This window comes from Micrasema longulum, unplaced genomic scaffold (genome assembly GCF_059751315.1).
Source record: "Micrasema longulum isolate JH-2025_06_02 unplaced genomic scaffold, ASM5975131v1 h1tg000108l, whole genome shotgun sequence".
Classification (NCBI taxonomy): Eukaryota; Metazoa; Arthropoda; class Insecta; order Trichoptera; family Brachycentridae; genus Micrasema; species Micrasema longulum.
In genome coordinates, this window is record NW_028277314.1 from 144,988 (window position 1) to 171,450 (window position 26,463).

General features: G+C 32.4%; 1 protein-coding gene, 1 long non-coding RNA gene and 1 pseudogene across 4 annotated transcripts; 1 reads left to right on the forward strand and 2 right to left on the reverse strand.

Moving 5' to 3' along the window:
* Window positions 1-581: 581 nt before the first annotated feature.
* Window positions 582-13,850, forward strand: PIG-K (Phosphatidylinositol glycan anchor biosynthesis class K). Of its 2 annotated transcripts, XM_088237873.1 has the most exons (8): window positions 582-809; window positions 1,655-1,933; window positions 3,331-3,539; window positions 5,396-5,513; window positions 6,598-6,708; window positions 8,043-8,215; window positions 8,446-8,575; window positions 13,569-13,850. In XM_088237873.1, the coding sequence occupies exons 1-7, from the start codon at window positions 735-737 to the stop codon at window positions 8,525-8,527; spliced, it is 1,047 nt and encodes a 348-aa protein (XP_088093999.1). In that variant the 5' UTR covers window positions 582-734; the 3' UTR covers window positions 8,528-8,575; window positions 13,569-13,850. The 2 variants fall into 2 exon arrangements, with proteins under 2 accessions (XP_088093999.1, XP_088093989.1); XM_088237863.1 differs by lacking the exon at window positions 13,569-13,850 and having other exon boundaries at window positions 8,446-10,737.
* On the reverse strand, window positions 5,794-26,463 carry LOC148284595 (uncharacterized). The gene is made up of 3 exons (XR_015824420.1): window positions 26,323-26,463; window positions 13,970-14,892; window positions 5,794-6,235 (listed from the first exon to the last, which is right to left on the reverse strand). It is a non-coding gene; the product is annotated as an uncharacterized LOC148284595 (long non-coding RNA).
* LOC148284596 (ADP/ATP translocase pseudogene) lies at window positions 17,459-19,635 on the reverse strand (annotated as a pseudogene). Its single transcript, XR_015824415.1, has one exon. The product of XR_015824415.1 is annotated as an ADP/ATP translocase pseudogene (transcript).

Below are 26,463 nucleotides of genomic sequence, written 5' to 3' on the forward strand. Positions count from 1 at the left end.
AGATGTATGAATATGCAGGAAGCGAGGTATGTATATGAAGACAAAGTGACATTGTTCCATACTTTCTGCCTATTCCTACGGAGGAAACCGTGTAATGGTTTGCTGTCGTAAAAAAAGGGAAAACGTAGTATAGATCACCGTCACACTTCTAATTGCATCTAACGATGCACAAGGCACTGTATTGGTGCACCAAATACCGAATCTGTTGCATGAATATTAAATGATCAGTCCTACGCTTAAGGGGCTATCCAGGAACAATAAAATTACCTTCTTAGAAATCGAATCTGAGACCTTAAATATGGTTGGCAAACTAACACACCACTATATTACGAGGCGGACTTATCTCCACAAATTTATTTTGTCAGGGTTTTTAGGTAAGAGTAGACACCAAGTCAAAATAACTTGACCAGGATTCTAGTTCTATTTCACAGACATAACAGTATTCTTTATCCACCCGGACACAGAGTAGGGATGAGTATTCATTTTTTATTTTTTTATTAAAAATCTTACCTAATGCATTTTGTTTAAAACTATTTTTTACAATGGTATCATTTTATTTAAATTACGAAAGGCAACATTGTGTTACAAACGTCAATCGTCAAATTGTCAAAGTCAATTGGGCAATTTATATTATTTGCCGGTGTCATGTTTTTGTATAATTGCAAATAAAAACATATTAAGTTATACGTAATTAATAAGTATTTCAGAGAACAGATACCCGTAATTATTTAGCTATGAAAATCGCCACGAGGAAAGCATTTATACTCCTTTTTCTTGTGAATTGTTTTATTTATGTTTTACCAAATGAGGTAGGTTTACTGTGAAATGTTTATTTTATTACATTATTACTGTCGATTTTATTTTTTAAAAATAATAATAACTACCGTCATTCAACATTATTTTTTATGTGTAAAAACTCCCGTTCATTTGTTATTGTTTAAGTAAAAATATCAGGACAAATACCTATTTCTATAAAAAATACCAGTGTTACATAGTAATAATAGTAAATATTAATGTTATTTGTTAAACCTGTTATGGATACATTTAGTTATTGAATGGTAGAGGTATCCAAAAGATTGTAGTATAATATTTTTCCAAACTCATGAGTATATCTTTGTATTAGGTCCTTCAATTCATCACAGGATAGATGCAAAATATTTATTTTGAAGGTTGTTAAAACTGCAATATGTCAAAGATTACGTTTTTCTACTGACATTTCTTGGTGAAACTGCATTTTAATTATAATAATGAGAATACGTAATATATAGTTTCATTCCACTTTTATTTATATTTTTTACCAGTGACCGGGTTTCATCTTGACAGACACATCTTACCACCGACTTGTGTAGTGACGATTTCGGTCACAACAAAATCCGGTCACTGGTAAATTTTTAAAATAAAAGTGGTATATAATGAATGATGTTTATTATTATAATTAATTGCAATATTTCAGTAACTGCAAGACAGATCTTCTTTCTTTCATGTAACAGATTGTTGAAATACGCTGCATGTAGTATATACTATGCACCACTGAGTGCTGAAAGAGAAATGATGATGATGAGATATGTTGCGTTGGAATACCAATGCAGTGCCTTATGCATCAATGTATCGAGTAGGAAAATGACGGTGATTCATGTTTCTAAAATATTTTCAGCTGATAACAGATATCAACAAATCTGGTCATTCCAACAACTGGGCAGTCCTCGTAGACACTTCTCGCTTCTGGTTTAACTATCGCCATGTGGCCAACGTTCTCTCCATCTACCGGAGTGTGAAGCGGCTGGGCATTCCGGACAGCCAGATTATTCTCATGGTGGCTGACGACATGGCATGCAACCCGCGCAATCCTCGACCTGCCACCGTCTTTAACAACGATGACCAGCAGATCAATGTTTATGGCGATGATGTGGAAGTGGATTACCGAGGCTACGAGGTATTTTGTACTATCAGGGTCTCGAGCATGTCCAAAATGGTTGATTCATCCCATTATTATTTAGCGAATTGTATGAAACTGTGAAATAATAAAAACCACAATTGTTTTTGTTATTGTGTATGAATAGAAGGTTAACCAAATAATTTCTGCCAGGGAAATCTAATGGTTTCAAACTACTAAGGCCTGGGTGTATTTTTTATTGAAATATGAAAATTTTTAATTCAAATGATTTTAGTACTAAAAGTTTGTCCAAATGCTTGTAGACAAAAGACTGGATTTATTTTATTTAAATGTACAGCACGACTGCCAATTATTATGTTCATATATGATTAGGTATTTACAAAAACATGTGTTATAAAAAAGTGCACAATAGATTATTAAGATCCAACATATAGTCTATAAAAACAATAGAAACAAAGAATAAGTCATTAATACACATTATGATACACAGTTAGAGAGGAAGAGTCTAAAACTGGTAATCCCAGCATGGAAAAGATCCAACTCTCTCGGTAGGCTATTTAACAGACCAATTATCCTCCCCACAGGCATCATCAACACATCAAAAGTTATTAAGATTTAAAAATTATTTCCTTCTCTAAAGTTCTCCATCTCTGTTGTAATTTGCAAATTATTTCCGCCACAGATTTTCTTTTCAATTGATAGAATTTTACATTTCCACGAATATTGCGATAATTTCCAAAACACTCATTTTTAGTAAGCACTTTTCATATATTTTTTTTGTCTGTGTCTGGGCGGATGAAGAATACAATTCTGTGTATGAAATAGAACCAGAGTCCTGGATGTGTGTTTTCAACTCGATGGCTACTCGGGTAAAAATCCTGAAAAAGGAAAACGAGTGGAGAAAAGTTTGCCTCGTAGTGTAGTAATTGGCGTGGTCGCCTGTCATGCTTGAGGTCCTGGGTTTAATTCCTGGGAGGGTCAATATGAAATATTTGTTTGTAAGGTGGTTTTACACTGCGATATTTCACTTTTTCTGGACTGGCACCTGAAATGTAAGACTGAGCACCTTACTTTACCAATGCGGTGCCTCGTGGACCATCAGGTGTGGATTAGGATTTGTTGACGATGTTGCATCTTACAACCTATCTAATAAATAACCATATTGTGTTTTGAAACTTAGAATTGAAGGTAGAATGCAAAACATTGTTTTATTTAGTCAACATTATTAATTTTCTTTATTTTATTTGAAAAACCAACAATTCTACATATTCACACCTAGTTACAATATTTAAGAAAGATTACATGAGCTCAAAACCTATGTTTATGGCGATAATTATTAAAATCTCTGACCATTGCCAGAATAACTTACCTAATTCTTTTTACCTTCATGAAATGAGGAAGTAAATATTGAGTTTCTGAATTCTCCGTGGTTGTAGGTAACAGTAGAAAATTTTGTCCGTTTACTCACCGGACGACTCCCCCCGGGCACTCCGCGCTCCAAGCAACTCCTCACTGACGAGGGCAGTAATGTCCTCATCTATCTCACGGGACACGGGGGCGATGGTTTTCTCAAGTTCCAAGACTCGGAGGAGGTGACCAGTCAGGAAATGGCAGACGCTCTCGAGCAGATGTGGCAGAAAAGACGGTTTTTATTTGTCATTATTATTTTTTTTACTAATTTTGAGCTTTAGAGTATATTGACCATGTAATCATGTATTTATACATTACAAAAACACAATTGAAAAATAATCTACTTATGCACTAAGAATAAGTAAAAATAGTCAAAGCTGAATATGTAATTTTATAAGGATCTATCAGTTCTTGTATTTATACCACAGCAAGCCATGAAATCCAATTACAGTGGTAAATTACAGCTCAAATTACCCAACCTGAGGAAATTCTCCCATTAATTTTAATTTCACTTGGAATTGAACCTGAAACCTCTGTGTGAAACAAATATCTTAGTCAATACTATTATTATTATGGAAAACTTATACAGCGCCATTTTTATGATATTAATACCTCAAGATTTATAAGTGATTTTATGCATTATCAAAATTTAACTATGTATTTTATTATTGTGTGCTAAAAATCGATCTAAATGATATAGAGAAAACCATCAGGGTTTTACCTGAATAGAATACAAAACAAGGGGCTTGTAATATAAAAATAAGCATTTTTAAAAATGAAAATCTTAACTATCTTTTGTGAGCCCTATGTAGTCCAATGCATTACAGTTACAAACAATTAATGATGACATAGCTTTTATTTTTCTGAGGATGAAAACTTGCTCTTATGAACTACATATTTGATTTGTGTTTTTTTGTTGCATTAATACATAAAATATTTTTATACCGGTATTATGAATATGTCAACAACAACAACAACAAACCATCACGCCGTTTCCCCGTAAGCGTACCCAGAGAGGATATAACGCCACATCACTATCTTTGCATACAGATCTCGCTTCCTCTACATTCATACATCTTCACATGTACGCGCGCTGATTATTCTGACTTTTAACATGCCTATCTTCAAGTATTTGTTGGATTTGGTCATGCCATGTCTTAATCGGTCTTCCCTTTTTTTTTCTGCATCCATCAACATTCGCATCGTAAATGTTTTCAGCCGTTCTTTCGCTGTCCATTCGCTCTACATGTGCAAACCAATGCATAGATCCTTTCTTGATTTTGTCGATAATGCTTATCTCAGCCTCACATAATGTACAGATCTCAACATTTGTGCATCTATCGTACATAGTTTTAGCACACATTCGCCTGAGAGATCGCATTTTGACAGCATTCAGCCTACTTTCATCCCTGTTTTTCCAAGTCCATACTTCGCTCCCATACATCAAGGTTGGGTCCAGGACTCCACTGTGAACTGCTGATTTTGCCTCTTGCGACAAACATTTATTTGCCAAGGTTGATTTAAGTGCACCATTCACTCTGTTCCCGGCACTCACCCTCCTTTTCCCTCTCAGTCATTTCATTCCAGTAAACATACTTCCCAGACACACAAATTCTTTTACTTGTTTTAGTATAACTCCATCATAGTGATTTCAAATTTAGTCATACTTTAATTTCTTTCAAAAACCATCACATTCGATTTATCGACATTCATCAGCAAATCGCTTCCCTTGCATACATTGTAGACCTTTGTTACCAAGAATTGCAGTTCCTCTTTGTTTTTAGCAAGAAGCACGGCATCATCAGCATACAAAAGACAATTGACATTTAAATCAACCATTTTTTCTCCCATTCTTAAGCCTTTCAGTTCTTTCATGCAGTTACATTTATAAAAATGTATGTACTGTGTATTTTAATAGACATAACATATATAAATCCTTAAATGGTTTATCAAATTTTATCCCAGAAGGTATTTGGACATTTTCTCATTACCCATTATAATTCTATATCAGTAAATTTCCCTGCATTTGTCAATAAATTATATTTTTACTTAAGACTCTAAATATGTCAATATATTTTTGTGACGTTTCAGGTATAATGAAATATTCTTTATGATAGACACGTGCCAAGCAGCGTCTATGTATGAAAAATTCTACTCACCAAATATATTGGCTGTGGCTAGTAGTCTCGTTGGTGAAGATTCATTATCGGTGAGCAGTTATTTTCTTAAACACTAAAAATATATTGCCTGTATCCAGGACAAAAGCCTTGTACCGCAATATCGAAAATTTGTTTTTAAAGTGTTAACCAATTACGTGGGTTTTTAAAAATTATAGTTTCTAGCCCAATGAATAATTAAATACACATTACAAGCGCGTAATATATAGCATTTCAAGTTGGTAATTGCTTTTTTTGCCTTCTTTCTCTAGCTGACCTTTATTATGGTGAGATGTTACTCTATGGTAAAAAATGTCATCGTGGATGAAAGAAAATGCTTTAATTACACATTAAAATTTATTAAATAAGTAGATAATTAGTAATGTTGTTTTGGTACATTTTTTTACATTTTAACATACATACAGAATATATTATAATTATAATTTATATATATAATATAATTTGGGTGGCTGGAAGATATGACTTTTAGCAATAAGTCCACAAAAGTACTTGAAGATATCCTTTGAACTCGAAGATTTAAAATAAATAAATTAATAAATAATCACTAACAGCCGAGTTACATAAAAATATGCATAAATTAAATATGTATATCTCTTTCTCACACAAATCGTCATGATCGTAGTACAACGATGCATGTGATTTTCTCCAACTTTGGGTGAGTGTTTTTTTTTTTTTTGACACTGTCATAACTCAATAAGCACATATGTATATCCCTTGATACTTGAGTTTGTCATGTATTTTATTTTTTTTAAACCTGGAATATAATAATATGCTTTTATTAAATATTAAATATAAAAAATGGTCAATGTTTCATTTTTTACACATCCATCGTTGTTCTACGATCCCGATGAAATGTTTTTATGTGTATTGTGATTTGCCGTCTCTTTATTTGAAATTGTCAAGGGCAATTTAATTTTTGCTGAACATGAGATGTGGTTGGTAAGGCAATAACGTGTCTATTTTTTATATGTCAGTGTCATAGCCCTCCTTAAATGAAGTCAATATTTTAATTTGATATATCATAGTATGTATGTATTATGTCTACATGTATTGTATTTAGAATTGACATGTAAACTAACAAGGCTTTTAGTTTTGATAACTCTTTTTAATTTTTAGCATCACATCGACTCTGTCATTGGAGTATACATCATAGACAGATACACATTTTTCGCTTTGGAGTTCTTAGAAATAGTTCAACCGGATAGTAAAAAGACCATGGGAGAATTCGTAAGTTATTTCTTATTTTAAAATATGTAGTAGGACAGGTGCTATAGTAATTGGACATGCTACAGTAATTAGACATTCTAAATCTAATGGTCAAAAATAAATTAATACAATGCGTTAATTAAAAATAAAAAAAAACTCAAAAAAGTATCTATTTTATGGTGGAGATAGTTTCTTACCTTCACATTTTTTTTAACTATTAGATTTAGGATGTCTAATTACTATAGCACCCACCCTGTGTGTATACATAGTACAAGTGGAATAGCCTTTGTACATATATCTGTCAACCCTTATGGAGAAATAATGTAAGGATTGAAAGCCCCTTCCACTAACCTGGATCCGATCTAGAGGTCGTGTGGCCTCTTTTCAGATCTGCACATTGCAAAATAAAATTTTAAGCTTTAATGAATGGAGAATTACTTGGAAAAAAAAATTGAGGATGTAGTTCTAGTAGTAATATCGATGCTGGAAAGAAAATAGTTATTATACGACATATAGCAACTTTACAGAAGAGCCAATAAAAGATTTATTTATATTTTAATTAATAAAGAATCTCATATTTTAATTTGTTATTTAAATTATGTAGGAATCACGCCAAAGTATTTATGAGATTTTTTTATTAATAAAAAAAAAGTTTTTTTAAATTAGTTTTTCTGTAATGTTGCTTAGTAACTTTTCCTTCCCAGCGTTGTTATGTTTTATTTGTGTATATTTGCGTTCTTTTCGCGATTTACCCAAATATAAAAATGTGAGGGTCATTTTATTTTAGTCGTAAATAACCATACTAGAAAATAGAAAACAAATTGTAATAGAGCGGGGTTCAATCCTCGGATCTCTGATCATGAGTCAGCGACCCTAACATGTCTCATTCTCGTGTCCGAGTAGAATGAAGGGTATAATTCTCTGTGTGAAATAGAATCAGAATATTTGACAAATGGTTCGATGGCTACTCTTGATTTGAAATCCTGTAATTTAGTGGATATGATTTCCCCTCGCCATACACTAGTTGATATGTTTGCTTGCCATATCTGAGGTCCTGTTTCAATTTCTGGATGGTCAATGTGATTTTTTAAAAGGTGGTTTGTCACTGAAATATTTAACAGACCCTGGACTGGAGCTTAAAGCAAAAGACTGATCAACTTGACTTTATGTATATTACAAGTGATTGCTGATACCAATGCAGTGTCCTATGCACTGTTCAATGTTCAAATAAGAAAATGATGATGATGATTAGGTGAAAAATAATTTCTTGATGAATTGTTTTTAGGCATTTGAGGTCCGGCGTTATGTGTTGACAGTAATAATATGTTTTTTATAAGTTTATTACTTTGTTTCAGCTGAAAGTTTGCCCTAAAAGTGTCTGCAAGTCAACAGTAGGTGTCAGGAAGGATCTTTTTGCAAGGGATCCCAATAAAGTTCCCGTTACTGATTTTTTCGGATCAGTTAGACCCGTAGAGATCACTATATCAGGCTTAAATATTACAGCTCCGCACATAATCCCAAATAAAAGGTATTGGATCGAATAATTACATAATTTATTATGGTAATATTTTTAATATGTACATATGTTTTTCTATTAAAAATAACTCTGCAAACCACAACTTGTTCATAAATACTTACTCATCAAGAGGTTAATATTACTTTATTTAAAATTCTCAGCAAAACATTACTCGTCATGACGCCTCCTAAATGTTGAAATAGTATTTTAAAAACATATTTTAAAGCTGTTTTATTTTGCAGCACTTCCGATGCAAGTGAAAAACAGACAAATACATATTACAGGAGTCAACTATTCCCTAGCCATTTATTTGTTGAAAGTTAGCCTTGTAGTTAATAATTCACACTCTCAGAGAACAACTGCTTTAAGACTGTAAGTATGCATCTGGTGATACATTTGTATTATTTATACATACTGTATTATTTAATTTTATATAATATAATAAATTACTAATAAAATACATTGTTATTTGTTATCCATTCTCCGTTAAATAATATTTTTCGTAACTCTATAATCACATCCAGAATTTCATAAAAAAATGTTTGAAAAAAGGAATTAAATATGGCCTCTAGAGCACATAAGATATTTGAAGGTATTAGAAGCAAACTCAGAAATCTCCACCGAAACCGGAAAATGATTTAATGATTCTGGATGCACTTTTAGTTTTATATCTTCCGTCGATGCGAGGCGTGCTCTGCCGAAACTGTAGTAGTGTTCTTGTAAAATAATAAAATTGTGTAACACTGATAACAACGTTTTATTTTCGTAATAATTTGTTCACATATACATACTTCACTTAAGGTGATCTAAATAATTATTTGTTTGAAATCAATTTAGATCTGTCAAAACTTTGGTCACCCACTTCTCAAAACTAGTAATTTCTAGTTATCTGTGTATGGAACTGAGCCATCGATTATCATAATATTGCAAACTTGCCAGTTCTATTTTCACATTTCAAATAATCTTATAACATTTCATGACTAGGGATACAAACTCATGTTTGAATTTTCAAAATATGAATGAAGAAGTTCAGTGGTTTTTAAAAAATTTGTTAAGAGACTTACTAAGCCGATTTTTTTTTAATATATCGTCTTATCAGCACTATGAATTTATTAAGTTTTGTGTTTCTGAAATTACACCGCATGTGACTTCAGAGGTTCTCTTCCTCTTACTCTCTGTCAGTTCTGCCGATTGGTCCGTTTACAGATAGTAAACCGGATATCTTTCACAGTTCTCTTATCATTGGTTGATTTATATGAACCAGTGACGTGGTTCTAAGTACAATCAAAATTTTTTTTTTTGTACATTTTCAAGAAACTTTGCCTTACGGAAAAACATTTTTTGTATCCAATTTCCCATAGGGCTGAAGTTCCTCATAGTTTAGTTAGCGAGGAAGGATTTTTTCAGATATTTTTTTTTTAGATCTACAAATTATTTACAGATTCTATAGATAGACCTTTATTTGAATTTAAAAAAATAAAATTGCCTTCAGATATTGTACAGACTGCATCTTGAATAGTTAGGGTTTTTAATACAGGGAGAGATCCATGAGTATCAGGCAGAGGAAAACTCGTCAAAATCCAACACTCCCCAAACACTAGATTCGGAGATCGTGCTTTTGCCGCTGCCGGCTCCTCTGCCTGGAACCAATTGCCTTCAAACTTACGAATCATCGATCATCTTACAGTCCCAGTCAGTTTAGATCCCAACTAAAATCTCACTTCTTTAGTTTATCATACCCTCAATTTTAAATCAGAAAATATAATATGTCATTTCAGCTTAGTTAGAATGTACGTTTAAGTATACAATTGTAAAGCGCCCTTGAGGTGACTTTTCACAAAAATGGCAAAATATTATTATTATGTCATGACATAGATTATGACCTAACACGTCAAGACCTAACACAGATGTTACGTTATTTCAAATATAAAAACTCCATACAGTAGGTAATTTACTTTTGTGATTATTTCAATTCTATTTTATTATTTAAGGTGTCCAATACATTTAATGGTGATGCTTTTTTAATCTTCGTAAAATTTTTGTAAAATATGTATACCGTCATTGGGCCTGCAATATCTGTTAAGTGATTTTTTGATTTTAAAAGTATTTTCAATATCTCATTAAGATTACACAATTTTGTTTCAGCTAAATATATTTAACCTTTTACATGCCGCTAGGTATTGCTATGGCAGTTACTCAGCAGGCCGCAAAATTTTAGGCATTTTTTAGAAGAGATAAAACCTAAAATAATTATTTTAAAAACATATTGTCAATAAAAAGTCGGAAAAACAATTGAAATTTTCACAAAATGTCAGGGTTGTCACTTGCCACATACATTCATATCCTATACCATTAAAATATATTTCCTACATTGTATACTTAATACATTCATATTCTCCTTCCATTTTGAGTCAGTAGAAGAAAACAAGATTTTTTCACTCAGTTAAATTTAAGCAATATTTAGCCATAAAAACAATAATTATTATTGAAATAGACAAAAGTATTTTTAAAAACTCAAAATAAATCATTAACACATCGTATTTAGGTCCCGATAATAAAAACATAATAGTAAACAAACGTAGACTCTGTAGAAGTAATAAAAAATGCACTTTTTTCTTTCCACAATTTAAATAAATAAAAATATTTGAAATTTATTTATTTATAAACCGTTACGGATTACATTAATTTAACAAAATATTTTTTTTTTTAAAATTAATATTTTATTGTTAGTGATAATATATTTAACATCTTTTGTAAAGGTTGTCTGAGTCTTTTCTTTAGTTTTGTCTGGTAGTTTTTTGTATAATTTCAGTCCCTGGTTTATTAGTCACTTGACTGGCCTTTTAGAATTTTGTATATGATATTAATCTAATTTTCTCGTATTGTGTCCGTGTTTACTACAATTTTTCTCAAGGTTTAGTTCTTCATCTACAATTACATCAGTGGCTAATTTATGAATAAATATTAATAGTTTTATTACTCAAAGAAAATAAATAAACAAGAAAACCGCTGCGAAATAATAAAAAAGAAGTGTCAGATATTGCAACAAACAAAGTTTGACAAAAAAATAATACGCAATGTTAAAGGCAACTCCCAAAATAACAAATATCTCCGAGTGTACGTAATCTAGAATCGTTCTGAATTCAGGACCTCGGTGTGTAAAGCGCATACAAATGCACGCATCTTTATGCGCTATTTTTGCATGGCCGACCTTCCGAGCATGATACAAATATTTTTTTAAACTATTCTTATCAATAAAAAAATATGTAAAAGAAAATCCATCATCAAAAGATACATTGTTTAAATTATCTCCTTAAATTTTTTTAGAATATTACTTAACAGATATTGCCAGCACAATGACAATATGTCTATTTTTTTATCTTACTTTAAACTACCATTTGAAGAAGAATCTAATATTTGTATCGCCAAGGAAATAATAGATAGAATTGATTACTCTATCTACCTACCTAATTTATTCAGATTGAATTCAATACTTTATATTATTGGAATATTACTTTAATACCTGATGTAGGGAGTACTGTTTTACCCACCGCTAAACTACTGGGAGTCTTCCTTAATTCTGACCTTTCTCTTGATGCTTAAATTAGTAGAACGATAAGTTCATGCTTTTACCAGCTGAGACAGATTAAATGCATATGCAAAAATATGCCAGATGATGCCGCCTGTCAATTAATAAATGCATTTGTAGTGTCTAGAGTCGATTATTGTAATGGTATCTACGCAGGTCTACCAATGAATTGCCTACAGTCTGTATTGAATGCCGCAGCGAGACTTGAATTTGGAATCTCTAAGTTCAGTCATATCACTCCACTACTTCGGTAATTACACTGGCTTCGTTTTCCGCAGAGGGTGGAATACAAACTCTGTTAGCTTATGTATAAGTCACTGCACAACTCTGCTCCAGAATATCTAAGGGAACTTTGCATTCCAGATGAACTAGCTGACAGACGTCTTACGCTTAGATCAGCTACATCTATGTCGAAAGGAAAAGTTATTATACCTCTACGCAAACAGCGCACTAAATTCGGCGAACACGCATTTGCGGTCGCAGGCCCTACAGCATGGGATGCTCTCTCAGCAGAGGTGCGAAACTGTGAGAGTGAATTGATGTTTCGGAAAAAACTTAAAACCCACTTATTCTCTAAATCCTTAGCATGGGGTGACAAAGTACATTGTTTTTCTTAAATTAAAAATTAAATTTATATATTTATATAATCACTTTGTAAAGAGCCCTTGAGGTATTATATTACAAAAATGGCGCTGTATAAGTTACCCATAATAATAATAATAATAATACCTTAATGAGGAAGTTCAGTGCTCGGGAAATCGGATATAAAAATGTTTTCTTAAGAGCGATAAAAATTAAAGCATTACATTGTACAGAGAAGTTTCTTGAAAATGTATGAACAATAAAAAAAAAATGATTCACTAGTTCTTCTGAATCAACCAATGATCGAGTGTTGTGATAGTTTTTCGATTTATGGGAAGCCAACTCACCAATCGGAAAAACTCACCGAAGAGAACTTATGACGTCACATGCAGAGTAATGCCTTTTTTCAAAAAATCATAGCGCTGATAATACAAAATACTTTTTTTAAATTTTGGATTAGTTTGATAGTTTATCAACAAATAAAAAATTTATAAAAACCACTGAACTTTCTTATTTAGACAAGAATACGTCGAATTAGAAGAGCTATTTGGTTTATCAAGCAAAACTCACCAATTTCTATTGTTCATTTTTAAAAAGGAAATGGTACTCATTTTCTTCTTAAAAATTTGTTGATTCTGAATATACAACCATACATTCTTTTACTGTTTCATATATAAATGCAAACTTTTGTTATCTTTATTAAAATAAAATAATTGTTTATTCAGTTATCTACCTTATGTGAACACAATGATATAGGTACTTATACATTTGACTGATGGTTTTGTCTGCCTTTTGCTACCTGCGCATTTATTATTCAGTGTTCAGATATTCGGAGGTGACTTTTGGCCAGATAAAATTAATACTGCCTTTACTATGCTGCCTATTTTACATAATATTGTACTACACAACAGATAAGATATTATCAGTGGAACTTTATTATCTGCAGATTTTTATAAAATTAATATTTCCATTGATTTTAGTGATATGAAAAAAAAGATAACCTTGAGATTTTGATACTATTAACATATTTTAAGATAATGTAATAATATGTTTTAACATTTAGGTACCTACAGATTCATCAGTTTCAATTTGTCATTTTCATTCACAAATTATTTTACCCCCTGTTAGAATGACATTGGAAACCTTTTTTCTTATACCTGAACCCCTAAAACCATATTTTTTGCTTTATTTAAGGGTGGCCATTTGGGAAGTTTATACCTGACCCACAGTTTATAAATGCTAGTGAGACATGTTGCAAAATTCACAGAATTTAAACTGTTCAGCAAATACAGCACTTAGCAACTAATTCTCATGACTTGTGTTATATAATTAGGAAAAAACACACGATTGGCAAAATTTTCACGGCCATGCGTAACTTTGAATAAAAAATTATCTGTACCTTTAAAAAATATTATATATTATGTAAGTTTTTATAGAACTAAATATTGCTTCGATTATATCACACATCTTACACAATCACTATTGTTTTTTGTCCGTTGGTTCATTTTATATTGTTAATTACATGAGTATTTTATTATTATTATTTTTTCGAATCTAATTGAATTATTTAAGATACCTAGCTTAGTTTTTCATACCTTTTTTTCCGAATCTCTGTAATGAAATCAAATTCACTTCCATTAATAGAACAACAATGACACTATGGGTAAGGTTAAATCAGCCTTTAAACTTGACATCAGAAATGATATTTGCTTATTGTATTTAAATGTAAATGTTAATTTATTGTTATGTAAGTGGTGAGCAAATTTCGTTTTCAGTAATTTTCTTGAAAAATGGCAAGTCTGGCACCAATCCAGATCCTGAGTTACGTCAAACACAAATACCTACACTTTGGCCTTCTTAAATTAAAATAAATATATTTTTAGAATACTGATACCATTTTATGGATTCATTTAGCAAACTACTGTACAACTCTTATTCAAGTTTTTGAAAATATAATTTTCTTAAAAAAATTTAGTTAAAAAATCATTTAAAAAAAAAAAACATCTAAATAACCCATTTTATAAGTAAGGGGGAAAACATTTGTACCTATTAAAGAGTATGTAATTAAAATAAGTTTAATGTTGCAAATAATTTAAATAATAATACTTTCAGTATTAAATAAATCTGTTGTAATAAGAACTCCTCAACACTATGAGTATATGAACCAGACTACAGACTGAGGATTCTGTATAAATAATATATATTTTTAATGAATTATAAACTTAAGATTTATCCTGCAGTATGTATGGGGTAGCTATATAAATTCACTTTAACGTTCATCAAACAATTTTATTGCTGGAAATTTGTTTTATGGGAGGCATATTTCAATATTGTTCAAGTTTAAATCAGTTTCATAATAATAAACAAAAATAAATGTTTTTCATTTTTTTATTTAAACACAAGAGAAGCAGTTGGAAGTAGAGACATTAGCTAGAAAATGGTGACATAATACGTCTCGTATTATGAGTGAATGGGGGGGGGGGAGGGGGTGGGGGTAATCCTCTCAAAATACATCAATCTGTAATTTATTACAGAAACTGAGGAAAAAAAAGGTATTGTACTGGATTTAGAGGAGGTAACATACATTCATAATTAATATAAGGTTTATATTTATTTATTTTTGTATTTATCACATTGTGTGTATTATGGTTAATAAAGATTTTTATTATTATTATTATTACTAACCCTTGATGATGGGTGGGGTGAATCTTTTATTATTCAAAGTATTTTCCTTTTTGTTTTAGATGTCACTACAAAAAAGTGAAACATTTCCACTTAATTTTCTTTTATTTTTTGAAATTCATTAGTCTTTGAAATCTATTATTTAAGGGTAGTATTTATAAACCTGTCAAAATACATTTTTCTTTATTTTTGCCAAATTACAAAAAACTGGTTCAACAACAGCTTCTATTTTCTTTATTATAACCAGTCAATATTTTATATGTAACTAGTAATAAAATAATCATGATTATGTCAAGAAACAATAGTGAAATAATTAATTTAATTTTGGTGATTTCCTACTTCGCAACACTCAGGTAGAAGTTGCCATGTTTGCAACAAACCCAGAGGCGGATTAACTGTTAACAGCGCTCTGGGCAAGGAGCACTTAGCCCCCACAGTCCATATGACCATGAAAAAAAAATGAGCAAAATTTAAAAAAACATTTTTTTTTTATTTTGGGCGCACAATTATGCGGCTTGTGACGTCATACGTCTTGTATTGTTTTTTTAATGTATTTCATACAACTTTAAATGCAATTCGACCATATAAATCTGATTCAAATTGGATTTAACTGTGATATTCTACATAAGCAAACATAATTAATTATAATTCAGCCATTAAAACCAAATTCTGGGTAGGTTGCACACTCCCTATTGAGGAGTGTGCTGCAGTAAGGGCAATTTTGTAAAAATATCGTAAAAAGTTACAAGCATTCAAGCGAGTTTTTGAGTTCATGCGAAGTTTATTTAAATATTTTTTTTCGTCTTCTTGCAAAGTCTGTATCTCAGTCGTTAATACTCAATGGTTAATAATACATGATAAATTATACTGTCATCTTTCAAAGGTTCAAGAAATAAAAAAAGTGATCATCCAGAAAAGAGCAATCTGATTTATTGCCCCTCTTCATTGTAATTTGAACAAACCCAATAATTTGAAAGTCAAATTCTCACGAACAAAGCCACATTTCGAACTAACAATGTTATAATTATTGTATTCTGAATAAGTTTCAATTCATTTCTCATTTTTTTAAGATTTTGGATTTTGCCGGGTTTGCAAGTAATACCCTAATTTAATATACATTGGCGGCAGCGTTGGGCAATGAGCATTTATTATATGTAACTAGGGGACCATGTTGCTGGGTAGCTATTAATTTTTATTGTTTATTAAATAAAATAATTACCTATTGTATAAATTAAAGAAAAAAATCTTTTTTTTTTATTTGATCCGGATATAAAGTTTTTAACTATTCCTATTGTGTAAAATACCTATAAGTATCAAAAGTTAAATGTTAGGCATAATAAATGCAATCGGAAGCATATTGATGAATAATAATTATGCTATTTATTGGGTACCCATGTCCAAAAGTTATTCACGTTGTCACATAACACAAATATGCTTTGAAATATTTACCTCTTCATAATGATGAACGATGAACATACGTCAGTATTATTAGTTGCTAATCATTATTAGCAACTAATAATACTGACGTATTTCAATTATTCATATTCGTCAGCACTTACTTTCTGCATACAAAAACCGATATTTAATACCAGTTCATACTTTCACCGCCGCATTTGCTTCGTTTTTGCGGGTCACGAGTCTGACATCATATTGATTATTTTGAAATAAAAATATTCACTTAAGGTTTAGACTTTCCCGGAACCAAGAAGATGCGAAGGGTTAAGTTAAATGAAAAGATTATTTTTGATAATAATTTTCAAGCCTTGACGTAAATCAAGACGCAAGTCGCATTAATTACGTACCTATGTGGTGTATTACTATTGTACACAAAAAAACACATGTATTGGTATCCATCTCGTGACTTGATCAGGTGTCAAATTCACGTCCCTTAAAATATTTTGACAACAAATTTGATTATTAGTATCCCTTTACTCTAACCATGCACTAACAATAATGCTAGAACACGTATGAAGGCCTTTTTATTTTAATAAAAGCTTGCGTAACAAGATTTAGCTGGAAACTGGGGCATCATAACCTCAATGGGCGCATTATGTTATGTAAGGCTTGCGGTATACATTATGTATCCAGTAGTTCTTATAGAAATTCAATTGATAAAATAGTATCTAGACATTTTTTTATGTCACACTGCATAATTAAGTACACATGATCCAAAACTAACCCTGAATGCATCGATCGTCCATGCCAGAAGCCGAGCCTATTGACCTTGGAACTTTTCCGGGAAATTGGGCCACGTGCAAATAGGTCGCCTTTAATTTATTTAGTTCTTCCTTGTGAGGAACTTGATCTCTCGCAAGTGTTAGGTGAAGGACATGTGTCCACACCAACTTACAGACTATATAAAAGGGGGAGGGGACTAGGGACAGTTATAAATGACGAGAAAATTTGCATTCCTAGGGCATTTATTGTATCTTTTCAGATTCTCGCATACATTCAAAGACAATTAAATATTTTACATATTATATTTAAAATATGTAGATCACTATTATACATCGTAACTTAATAGAAGTCAACAAAAATAATCTTAGCTTAAAAATAAAATTACCAAAACTATGTGCGAAAAAAACTGATACAAAAATAAAAGTTCGTTTAAAAAGGAAAAATGCTCACAATAGAAATGTAGTTTTCGGACACAACAAATTGTCGTCATCTCGTAAGTGGCTCCAACGGGAGCGGAACATTCTAGCCTCGAGAGTTCGAAACCTAACAGCCTGAAACATTACATAACACTACGACAAAATCATAAATATAATACTCCGCTCGGCACTACCCGAGTAAAATGCTGCTAAATAGGCTACATCGAACTTAAACCGAACTGGCGAGTGCGGGCTCTGAGACCGGAACAAGAATTACAAGCTAGGAAGGATTTTTGTTAACAATTCAATCTATTAAAGGTGGTATAATTTACAACAACTTCTTGATTTCGTCGTACAGCACGAGCACGAAGGCGCCGCCGGTACCCCTGATGACGTTGGAGAGCGCGCCCTTGAAGAAGGCTCCGGAGCCTTCGGTCTTGGCGATGGTGGTCCAGCAGTGGATTGTTCCCTTGTACAGCAAATCCGCCTTGGCGCGGCCAGACTGCATCATCATGCGCCTGCGCACGGTGTCGAATGGATATGACACGATACCAGCCACTGTGGTCACGCACTGAGCGATGGCCCAGCTGACGACGAGGGGGGTGTTCTTGGGATCCGGCAGCATGCCCCTGGCGGTGTCGTAGAAGCCGAAGTAAGCGGCCCTGTAGATGATGATACCCTGGACGGAGACGCCGAAGCCCTGGTACAGTCCATTGAGGCCGTCGGACTTGAAGATCTTGGTGAGACAGTTGCCGAGTCCGGAGAACTCGCGCTGGCCGGCTCCCTTGCCGACGTCAGCGGCCAGGCGCGTACGGGCGAAGTCCAGCGGGTACACGAAGCACAGGGAAGTGGCTCCGGCAGCACCGCCTGACGCCAGATTTCCGGCGAAGTAGCGCCAGAACTGCGTGTGCTTGTCGACTCCTCCGAGGAACACTTGCTTGTACTTGTCTTTGAAGGCAAAGTTGAGAGCCTGAGTCGGGAAGTACCTGATTACGTTGGCCAGGTTACCTCTCCAGAATGACATGAATCCTTGCTCTTTGGGAATGCGTACAAAGGCGTCGACGATACCTTTGTACCGCTGATCCGCGCTGATTTGTTTGGAGACATGCTGCACTTGTAACAGCAACTTAACTCGTTCAATAGGTGCCACTACAGTTTTGGAAACTGCTGCAGACACTCCGCCGGCGATGAAATCCTTGGCGAACGCAACGGGATCAGCGAGACCACCACCCATTTCGAATAGTGTCTTTTCGGTAACGTTAACACGATGGAAATGAACGAGTCAAGCGAGTGAGCGATGCGACGTTGCCACCTTGCTATTCCGGTTGGCACTGCTGCCAACGCAAAAACGCATCTTATTTCGTAACTAGTAAGAACTTTTAAGAAAAAATAGTGCGAAAGTATTTACTTACACAAAGAGGAATACGGGGTTATACACCATATACTTAAAACATAATGTGCGAGGATTAGTAAAATAAATTATGTATTATAATGAAATTTCAACCGTCCAATAGGCTGAAAAATATTTTTAATTAAATTATTTTTAAATCTTCACATTAACATTAATAATATATTGTTATGAATGTGGAAGCATAAATATAATATAATTTCATTGTTTATCTTTCAGGGGTCGTATTCTGAACCCAGAAACTCACGTAAAAAACGCATTTTTAACGCGTTTTTATGTAATAAATACACGTTAACAGAGCGATCTGTTCGCGGAATTCTATTGAGAATACCATCTTTGAAATATTTTTTTAACTTAGCCGGACTGAGAGAGGGGATTCGAATCCCCCATAGACCGATTTCAATTCGATAACTCGAGTATTATTAAAGCTATTTGCACTATATTTTTTGTAATCGTGAAAATAACAGAAAGAAGCATTTTCCCGTTTTTGTTTTTAAACTTTCAAATCGTTTAATATTAAAACAAAAAAAAGACGTAAATAATACAAGAGTCGATCTTACTTTATGTACATTAGCATTCGGCAAACTAACAAAATTGAATAAAATACACGAAAGAGTAAAATATGTGTAGGTTAAAACATAAATAAATTATTGCACGATCATAAACACTTCCAACTTTTTATTCTCGTGACTCTATATACAAGCAGGTACTGGGGTCGTTTGGTCCCCCCGTTCGGATCATGTGTAATTGTTGGATGCTTAGTAAGGAAAAGGTTAATATGTACATTTACATTACAATAGAAATTTTGTCTTCTTCTTCCTAACTGTGTCACCTGGCTGTAAATGGCGAAGGGTATTAGAACAAGTATAGACGAGTTCATGAGATGGAAACTACAAATTGAAGAAATTTGAAATTAAATAAAATTATCAATTTTTTCCTACTTTGAAGAAATGTGCTAAGTAATGCATAGCTATTCGAGTTAGCTTCCAACTAACAGTATACAAAATAATATTATATTTCTAAAAAGACTTGGTAAGTAAATTGAATATAATCACTGGATTCAAATACATAAAAGATATTTATATAAATACTTAAATGTTTGTTTAACATTTATTAGCAAGAAATTCCCCAATCTTATAAGTGAGCGCAAAATGCTTTAAAATTTACAACCAACTGAATGCTTATTTATGTATGACAGTATTTAAGTTTTTGACTGAAGTTGTGAATGGAGTTTCTGTACCATTTATTTTGAACAGAGAGAGTGTGGGAAGATCCACTATTGAATACATTTTTTTACTACCAACATGTATACTTTGGATTTTTGTTGGATTTATGAGAGGTCAATTATTTTTTGTCCATGAATAGATAAATATGCTCAATTGCAAGTGACATTACGTTTTTTGCTTCATCAATGTCATCCGGTTAAAAATTCAAAAACTTATATGGAGGAATAAATATATGAGAACCGATAGCATGGTATGTATTTGTATGACCTGTGCCCGACCTATCCTCACATATGGCATTGAAGCAAGGGCGGACACTGTCAAGACCAAAAGTATGCTACAGTCATCAGAAATGAGATCTATGTGTGCTATTGCTGAGAACACCACAATCCGAGAGGTCTGTGAGGTCCAAAATGTTCTCAGATGGATGCGACAGCGTTGACGATACTATGGTACCAACATGTGCAGGGAATGTATTCCACAAGAATTCCATACATAAATCTGCATGGAATACCATATGGTCAGTGTTCACCAGGGAGACCCTCAAAATGTTTGAGAAATAGTCGGAGTTTGGCATAGCAAGAGGATGATCCTGTAACAATAATAGCCTGCAGAAAGTTGATGAAGAATAAGTATATTCCCGTCCCTTTTCAGTAAGTGATGGGACACTAAATCCCGTCAGATAGTGCGCTGCTCATTACTGTTAGTAATTAAAGGCAGTATACCCTTGAGGTGATACAAAATGGCACATATCTGGAAAAGTCTGGAGTCAAACCCTCAGGGAATATTATTGGAATGTAATTTAATAACCAACACTGAAAATTTAAGTGTCAGATAAAAGGGGCGCTAGCGCCCTGTCACATAATGAAAAGAGACAGGAATATACACATTAGTAAATTAATACGAGCAAGAATAGTATATGGTATATACTATTCTTCCCTCCCTTGTGTCTGGCTCTTAGTGCCAACTGCACCTGTAGTAGGTTCAGCTATGAGAAAATAAAAGCAACTAGGAAGTTCAGTGCTAAGGGAATTGAATGCAGAATTATTTTCTTTTGTGAAGTAAAAGCACTAAATTGTGCATTCAAAGTTTCTTGAAATGTTCTTGAAAGCATTATCGACAGAATCAAGAAAGGGGTGCTGCGTTGGTTAGGACATGTAGCGCGAATGGACAGCGAAAGAACTGTTAAAAGGATCTACGATGCAAATATGTTGATGGATGCAGAAAACGATCAAGACCGAGAAAGACATGGCGCGATCAAGTCCATCAAATACTTAAAGATGGACATGTCTTGAGTAGGAATAATCGGCGTGCGTCCACGAGAAGATGTATGAATGTACAGGAAGCGAGGTCTTTATGCAAAGACAGAGTGATATGGCGTTCTATCATCTCTGCCCACCCCTACGGAAAAATGGCGTGATGGTTTGTTTTTTTAATGTACAAAAAAACGAGGTACTTTGAACGACGTCACTAGTTCTTCCGAATCGACCAATGATAAGAGTGTTGCGATGGATTTCCGGATCACGGGAAGTCAACTCACCATTCAGCAGAACCGAAGAGAACGTTTGTGATGTCACACGCGGAGAAATTACAAAACTTTAAAAAGTCATAGCGCTGATAATACGATACATGAAAATGGCTTAAAAAAACTTTTTTGCTTAGTTTGATAGTCTAAATAATAAAATAAAAAAATCAGTGAACTTCCTCATCGGTCAGAAATATATATTTTAAGATTTTTTATTTGGAAAAACTGTATTTTGCGACATCTGTTGACAAAATGAAATCTTTACTTAAAATTTTGGTAATAAAATTTTGTAAACCAAAACAATACATTCGCCAAACATTTTACAAATGTAAATGCTTTTTAGCCGATAGATGTCGGTAACTGCAACAATATGAACATGAAACTTTAAAATTATGTTGAGTTTTGAACAGATATAACGTTTTATTTTTAAAAACCAGCTCGTCGACAATACCCATAATATTATATTAAGTATACTTTTATTCATATGAAAATGGTTGTTAGATTACTTTCAATATTATTAAAACAAATTTCTTTTCGTTCATAAATATTGATATATTTTTTTTACCAATATAAGTTCGTAAATAATATCGAATACATCCTTATATTTTATGGTTTTAAATTACATTAATCAGCAAGATATTATGCAATCGAAAAACGTTTCTGTATTCGGTTCCCGAGAAAATCAACATCACATACCTACCTATTCATTGAACTAGACTGACATTTGAAGCGAAAGACTAATCATCTCTTTTCAAAAGGCAGGCGCCGTGGCGCAGTTTAGACGGCCAACCGTGAAACTGGCGTCGCGGGTCCGATTCCCGCCAGTTGCAATGAAAAATCCAGCCAAGTTTTTTTCTCACCAATGCAGTGCCATATGCACCATTAGCTTAACGTAGGAGAAAGAGTAAATTAATAAATTTTATGAAAGCTAAAATCTACTAGCACATAACGCGTAATCAGGAGGAATATTGCTAAATGGCAACTTCTTGACAACTGATAAAATAAGGTGTTATTTAGATACTTTTAAGTTTTCTTATTGCCCTAAAAAACTTATTTTTTATATAGTACTAATGTTGCAATTTTTTTATTATTATTACCTAGTTGAATAATAACCACATTATTTTTTATCTTAAATTATTCTCAGCTTTACTTTGTTATATTTATATCTAGAACGCAAGATTTTATCATGTTAATTTTTATCCTTTATTTAGAGATGTTATGTTTTTTTAAATTTTGTTGTTTTTTTTTTATTTTATGTTGACTTAATTGTTTAGATTTTAATTCCATTATATTTCATATTATGTACTACATAATTATTGTTCACTGCTGTGATTATTTCTGTAAACATTTTTTGTAAAAGGTTATTTGAACCTTTGATGTGTAAATAAATATGCCAAAAATACGATACTTAATATTTATCCAACACAAATAAAATTTAATTAGGTATGCACACAATTTAAGTAGATAATAATACCTACCTATATATCGAAGGTTTACTGACAGAATGCATTAAGTCATTAAAACAAGTTCCGGGATAATCGCATTTAAAGCATTTTTATTATTTCAACACATTTCTCCCACAATTTTTTAAAACTTTAAAATAGTAGTCTTTATTCTAGGCATAGCATAAAATTTGAAATCAACATCTTACACCGATATTTAAAAATATTTGAAATATATCGAGGTTATACTGACAGAGTGCATTAAGTCAGCGGTAAGATGTTGATTTCAAATTGTATGCTTTGTCGAGAACAAAGATTACCCTTTTAAAGCTTCAAAATAATAAAAATAAAAGAAAATTGTGGTAGAAATAATGCGTTGAAAGAATAAAAAAGATTTAAAAGCGATTATCCCAGAACTTGTTTAAATATGTCAGTAAAGCCTCGATATTATAATTTCCTATCCATCATTGCAAGAGGCGTGGAACATCAGGGAATATTAATCAAAAGGGCTAGGCATATTTATCGATTAATTATCATTACACACGATAAAATAAATATAGTACCTAACATACAAAAGTATATTGCCAACACCTATTTTAACATTACAATGTTTACTTTCAAATATATCCACTTATTCAATAATAGGCTTTACTTATGAATCTGATATAAAGTAACGCCTAGGCATAGTGGTAGAATAAGGATAGGAATACCTGGCTAATATGGCTAATACCATCCGTATTCTACTACTATGCCTAGGCGTAATTTTATACCAGGTAGGTATACAATAATAATAATTCTATCATGTAAAAAAAAAACATATTTAATTTAATATAACAATGTTACGGGTTATCACTATAACTTCCATAACGTGTACTTAAAATATATTGATAAAAATTTTGAAAGATAAAAATTTCCTAAAAAATTTAAACTAAAGTAGAAAAAAAAAATGAATAAAAATAATGAATTTGTAAGGATAGAAAAAAAAAATAGAACGATTTAAAAGTAAGGCCCAATATTTATATATTTTACATAGCGACCGAGCGGATACTAATGGCTAAAATGGGCTTATAGCAAATTTTAGATTATCGAGCTATATTATGCAATTTTTTTCTCTTTAGATGAGTTTGATGAAATGGAACAACAACAACACTACCGCATTAAAAAAGCAAATACAAACGTAGGACTGTCATAAATACTATACAATGGACTTTAACACTACAATTACTTACATACCTTATCACTTTAAAAATGACATATATGTGCATAATACAAGCTAATAATAATAGTCGATTAAAAAATCCACTGAACTTCAAAATTGTGTAATTTTATAAAATTATGTTTCATCTGGTTTTTTATTTGGAAAATAAATGTGCTACGGTTTTAACACAATTAGAATAAATTATATTTCCAATCGGAAATAGTAAAATTCCTTTCAGCCAAACGTTCGTAGTAAGTTAGTCATAAGAAATAAAAAATCCAACCATGTGTAAAAACAGTCTGCATAAATGTAACCTACCAGCACAATAACTGGAATTTTATGAATCACTATAATGTAGGTATTTAAATTTTTGAAACGCTTTGCGGTGGCGATCATAACACGTATTTTTAAATGACGACCGTACTAACATAACGGTGTCAAAAGACATTTATATGAATTTAAATAACAGATAAAAAGTGCAATAACAAAAACATTTACGTATTTTAATAACTTTATTGTGACAAAGTTACTATTGTTCAGAAGTTCATTGGCCGAATTTGACGCAGGTATTAGCAGTAAACAAATTGTCGACCTACTTTTGCGAATTAAGAATAACGTGTAAGAAACATTGTTATAATATATGCACACACTAGATTCGGCACTAAGCACCCGTCTTGTGTTCCATTCAACTTAGGTTCCGGAACTTATCTTGTATTTGGTGGGAAATAGTGCTCTACGCCAGTAAATGTGAAGCAACGTAAAGGGGCGCTTTGAATTCACAGTGAACCGGCATAGACAATAAACAGTAGTTAGTATTTTTTACTCTGCAACGCGTTTTGCACGGCAATGTTGATGCGGCATGACGCGACAACGCTCATTTTTAGAACATAATTTGAAGCTATCGCTCTATGAAGAATCATCCCTATTTAATTATACCTCAGTGCATAGAATTAAGAAACTTAATTACGTTATGTGTATTAATTATATTATTTATTCTTATCTTAATTATATTATTTTATGTTCTTGAGTTAAGATTCTTAATTCTATGCCTCAGTGGTTAGAACATAGAATTAAGAATAGTCCAGAAGAAGCGTAGAATCATATTGGAATACATCGGACTGTGTCCAATAATCCCCCCACTATATTCGTGATGTCGCCGCGTAATGTTGCTGTATGGGATAAAAAATCATAACACTAATGTAACATAAAAAAAGCAAGTTTTTAATTTCTCTAAAATTTTATTGTGCACGCGGAAACATTGATTGACACAACATAGTAGATAAGTAAAGGGTCGTTTAATAAGGGTAATTGAATTTATGAACTTTAAACTTAAAATATAAAACAAATTTTATTTTACATAAAACGGATATTTTTATATCATGTTGAATAATATTTTATGTTTTAAAGATAATGTCGTTAAAATGTCCCCCACGGCGTTGTTTAATCCGAGGTCTAATTTTTATTACTTCTTGCATTAGATGAGCAAAGTAGAGTTAAAAAAATTGCTACCCTGGCAACACTAACGAAATTTCCATTTTGTTTCTTCGACAATCTGACAGGTGGAAAAATAATTAAATTTTTAAGTAGTGCATTTGCTACTTGAACATTTGTTCGCTAATTACACATGAAATAATGTGATACCATCCTGTTTCTTTAAGATCCTAGCAGTGTTTTTCTACACTTTAAAAGGACACAACACGGCATTGTTGAATTAAAATCAGGAGTTGCGTACTGAGCGACGTCTACAAAAAAACTAATGGGTCAAAACGTAAACCTACTCATTTAGGAGTAGTTTCGTCGCATTCTGTTTGATGTGTGTATGCGGTTTCTGGACTATTCTTAATTCTATGGGTTAGAAATAAAAAAATATTTATACCTCATACTTTTTGATGCGTTGTTGTTGTAAATTTCTATTATCCCTATTCCAACGGAGAGAAACTAAATTAAACTATAAGGAACTCACATATTTAAATATAATATTAAGTTATAAATTGAGAATAAATAAAACCATCTGATA

What these genes read in the sequence shown, in the direction of transcription:
- PIG-K (XM_088237873.1), top strand. Translation starts at nt 735, where the DNA reads ATGAAAATCGCCACGAGGAAAGCATTTATACTCCTTTTTCTTGTGAAT. An exon ending in CAGATGTGGCAGAAAAGACG is followed by an intron (nt 3,540 to 5,395) that starts GTTTTTATTTGT and finishes GTGACGTTTCAG; the next exon opens with GTATAATGAAATATTCTTTA. An exon ending in CACATAATCCCAAATAAAAG is followed by an intron (nt 8,216 to 8,445) that starts GTATTGGATCGA and finishes TTTATTTTGCAG; the next exon opens with CACTTCCGATGCAAGTGAAA.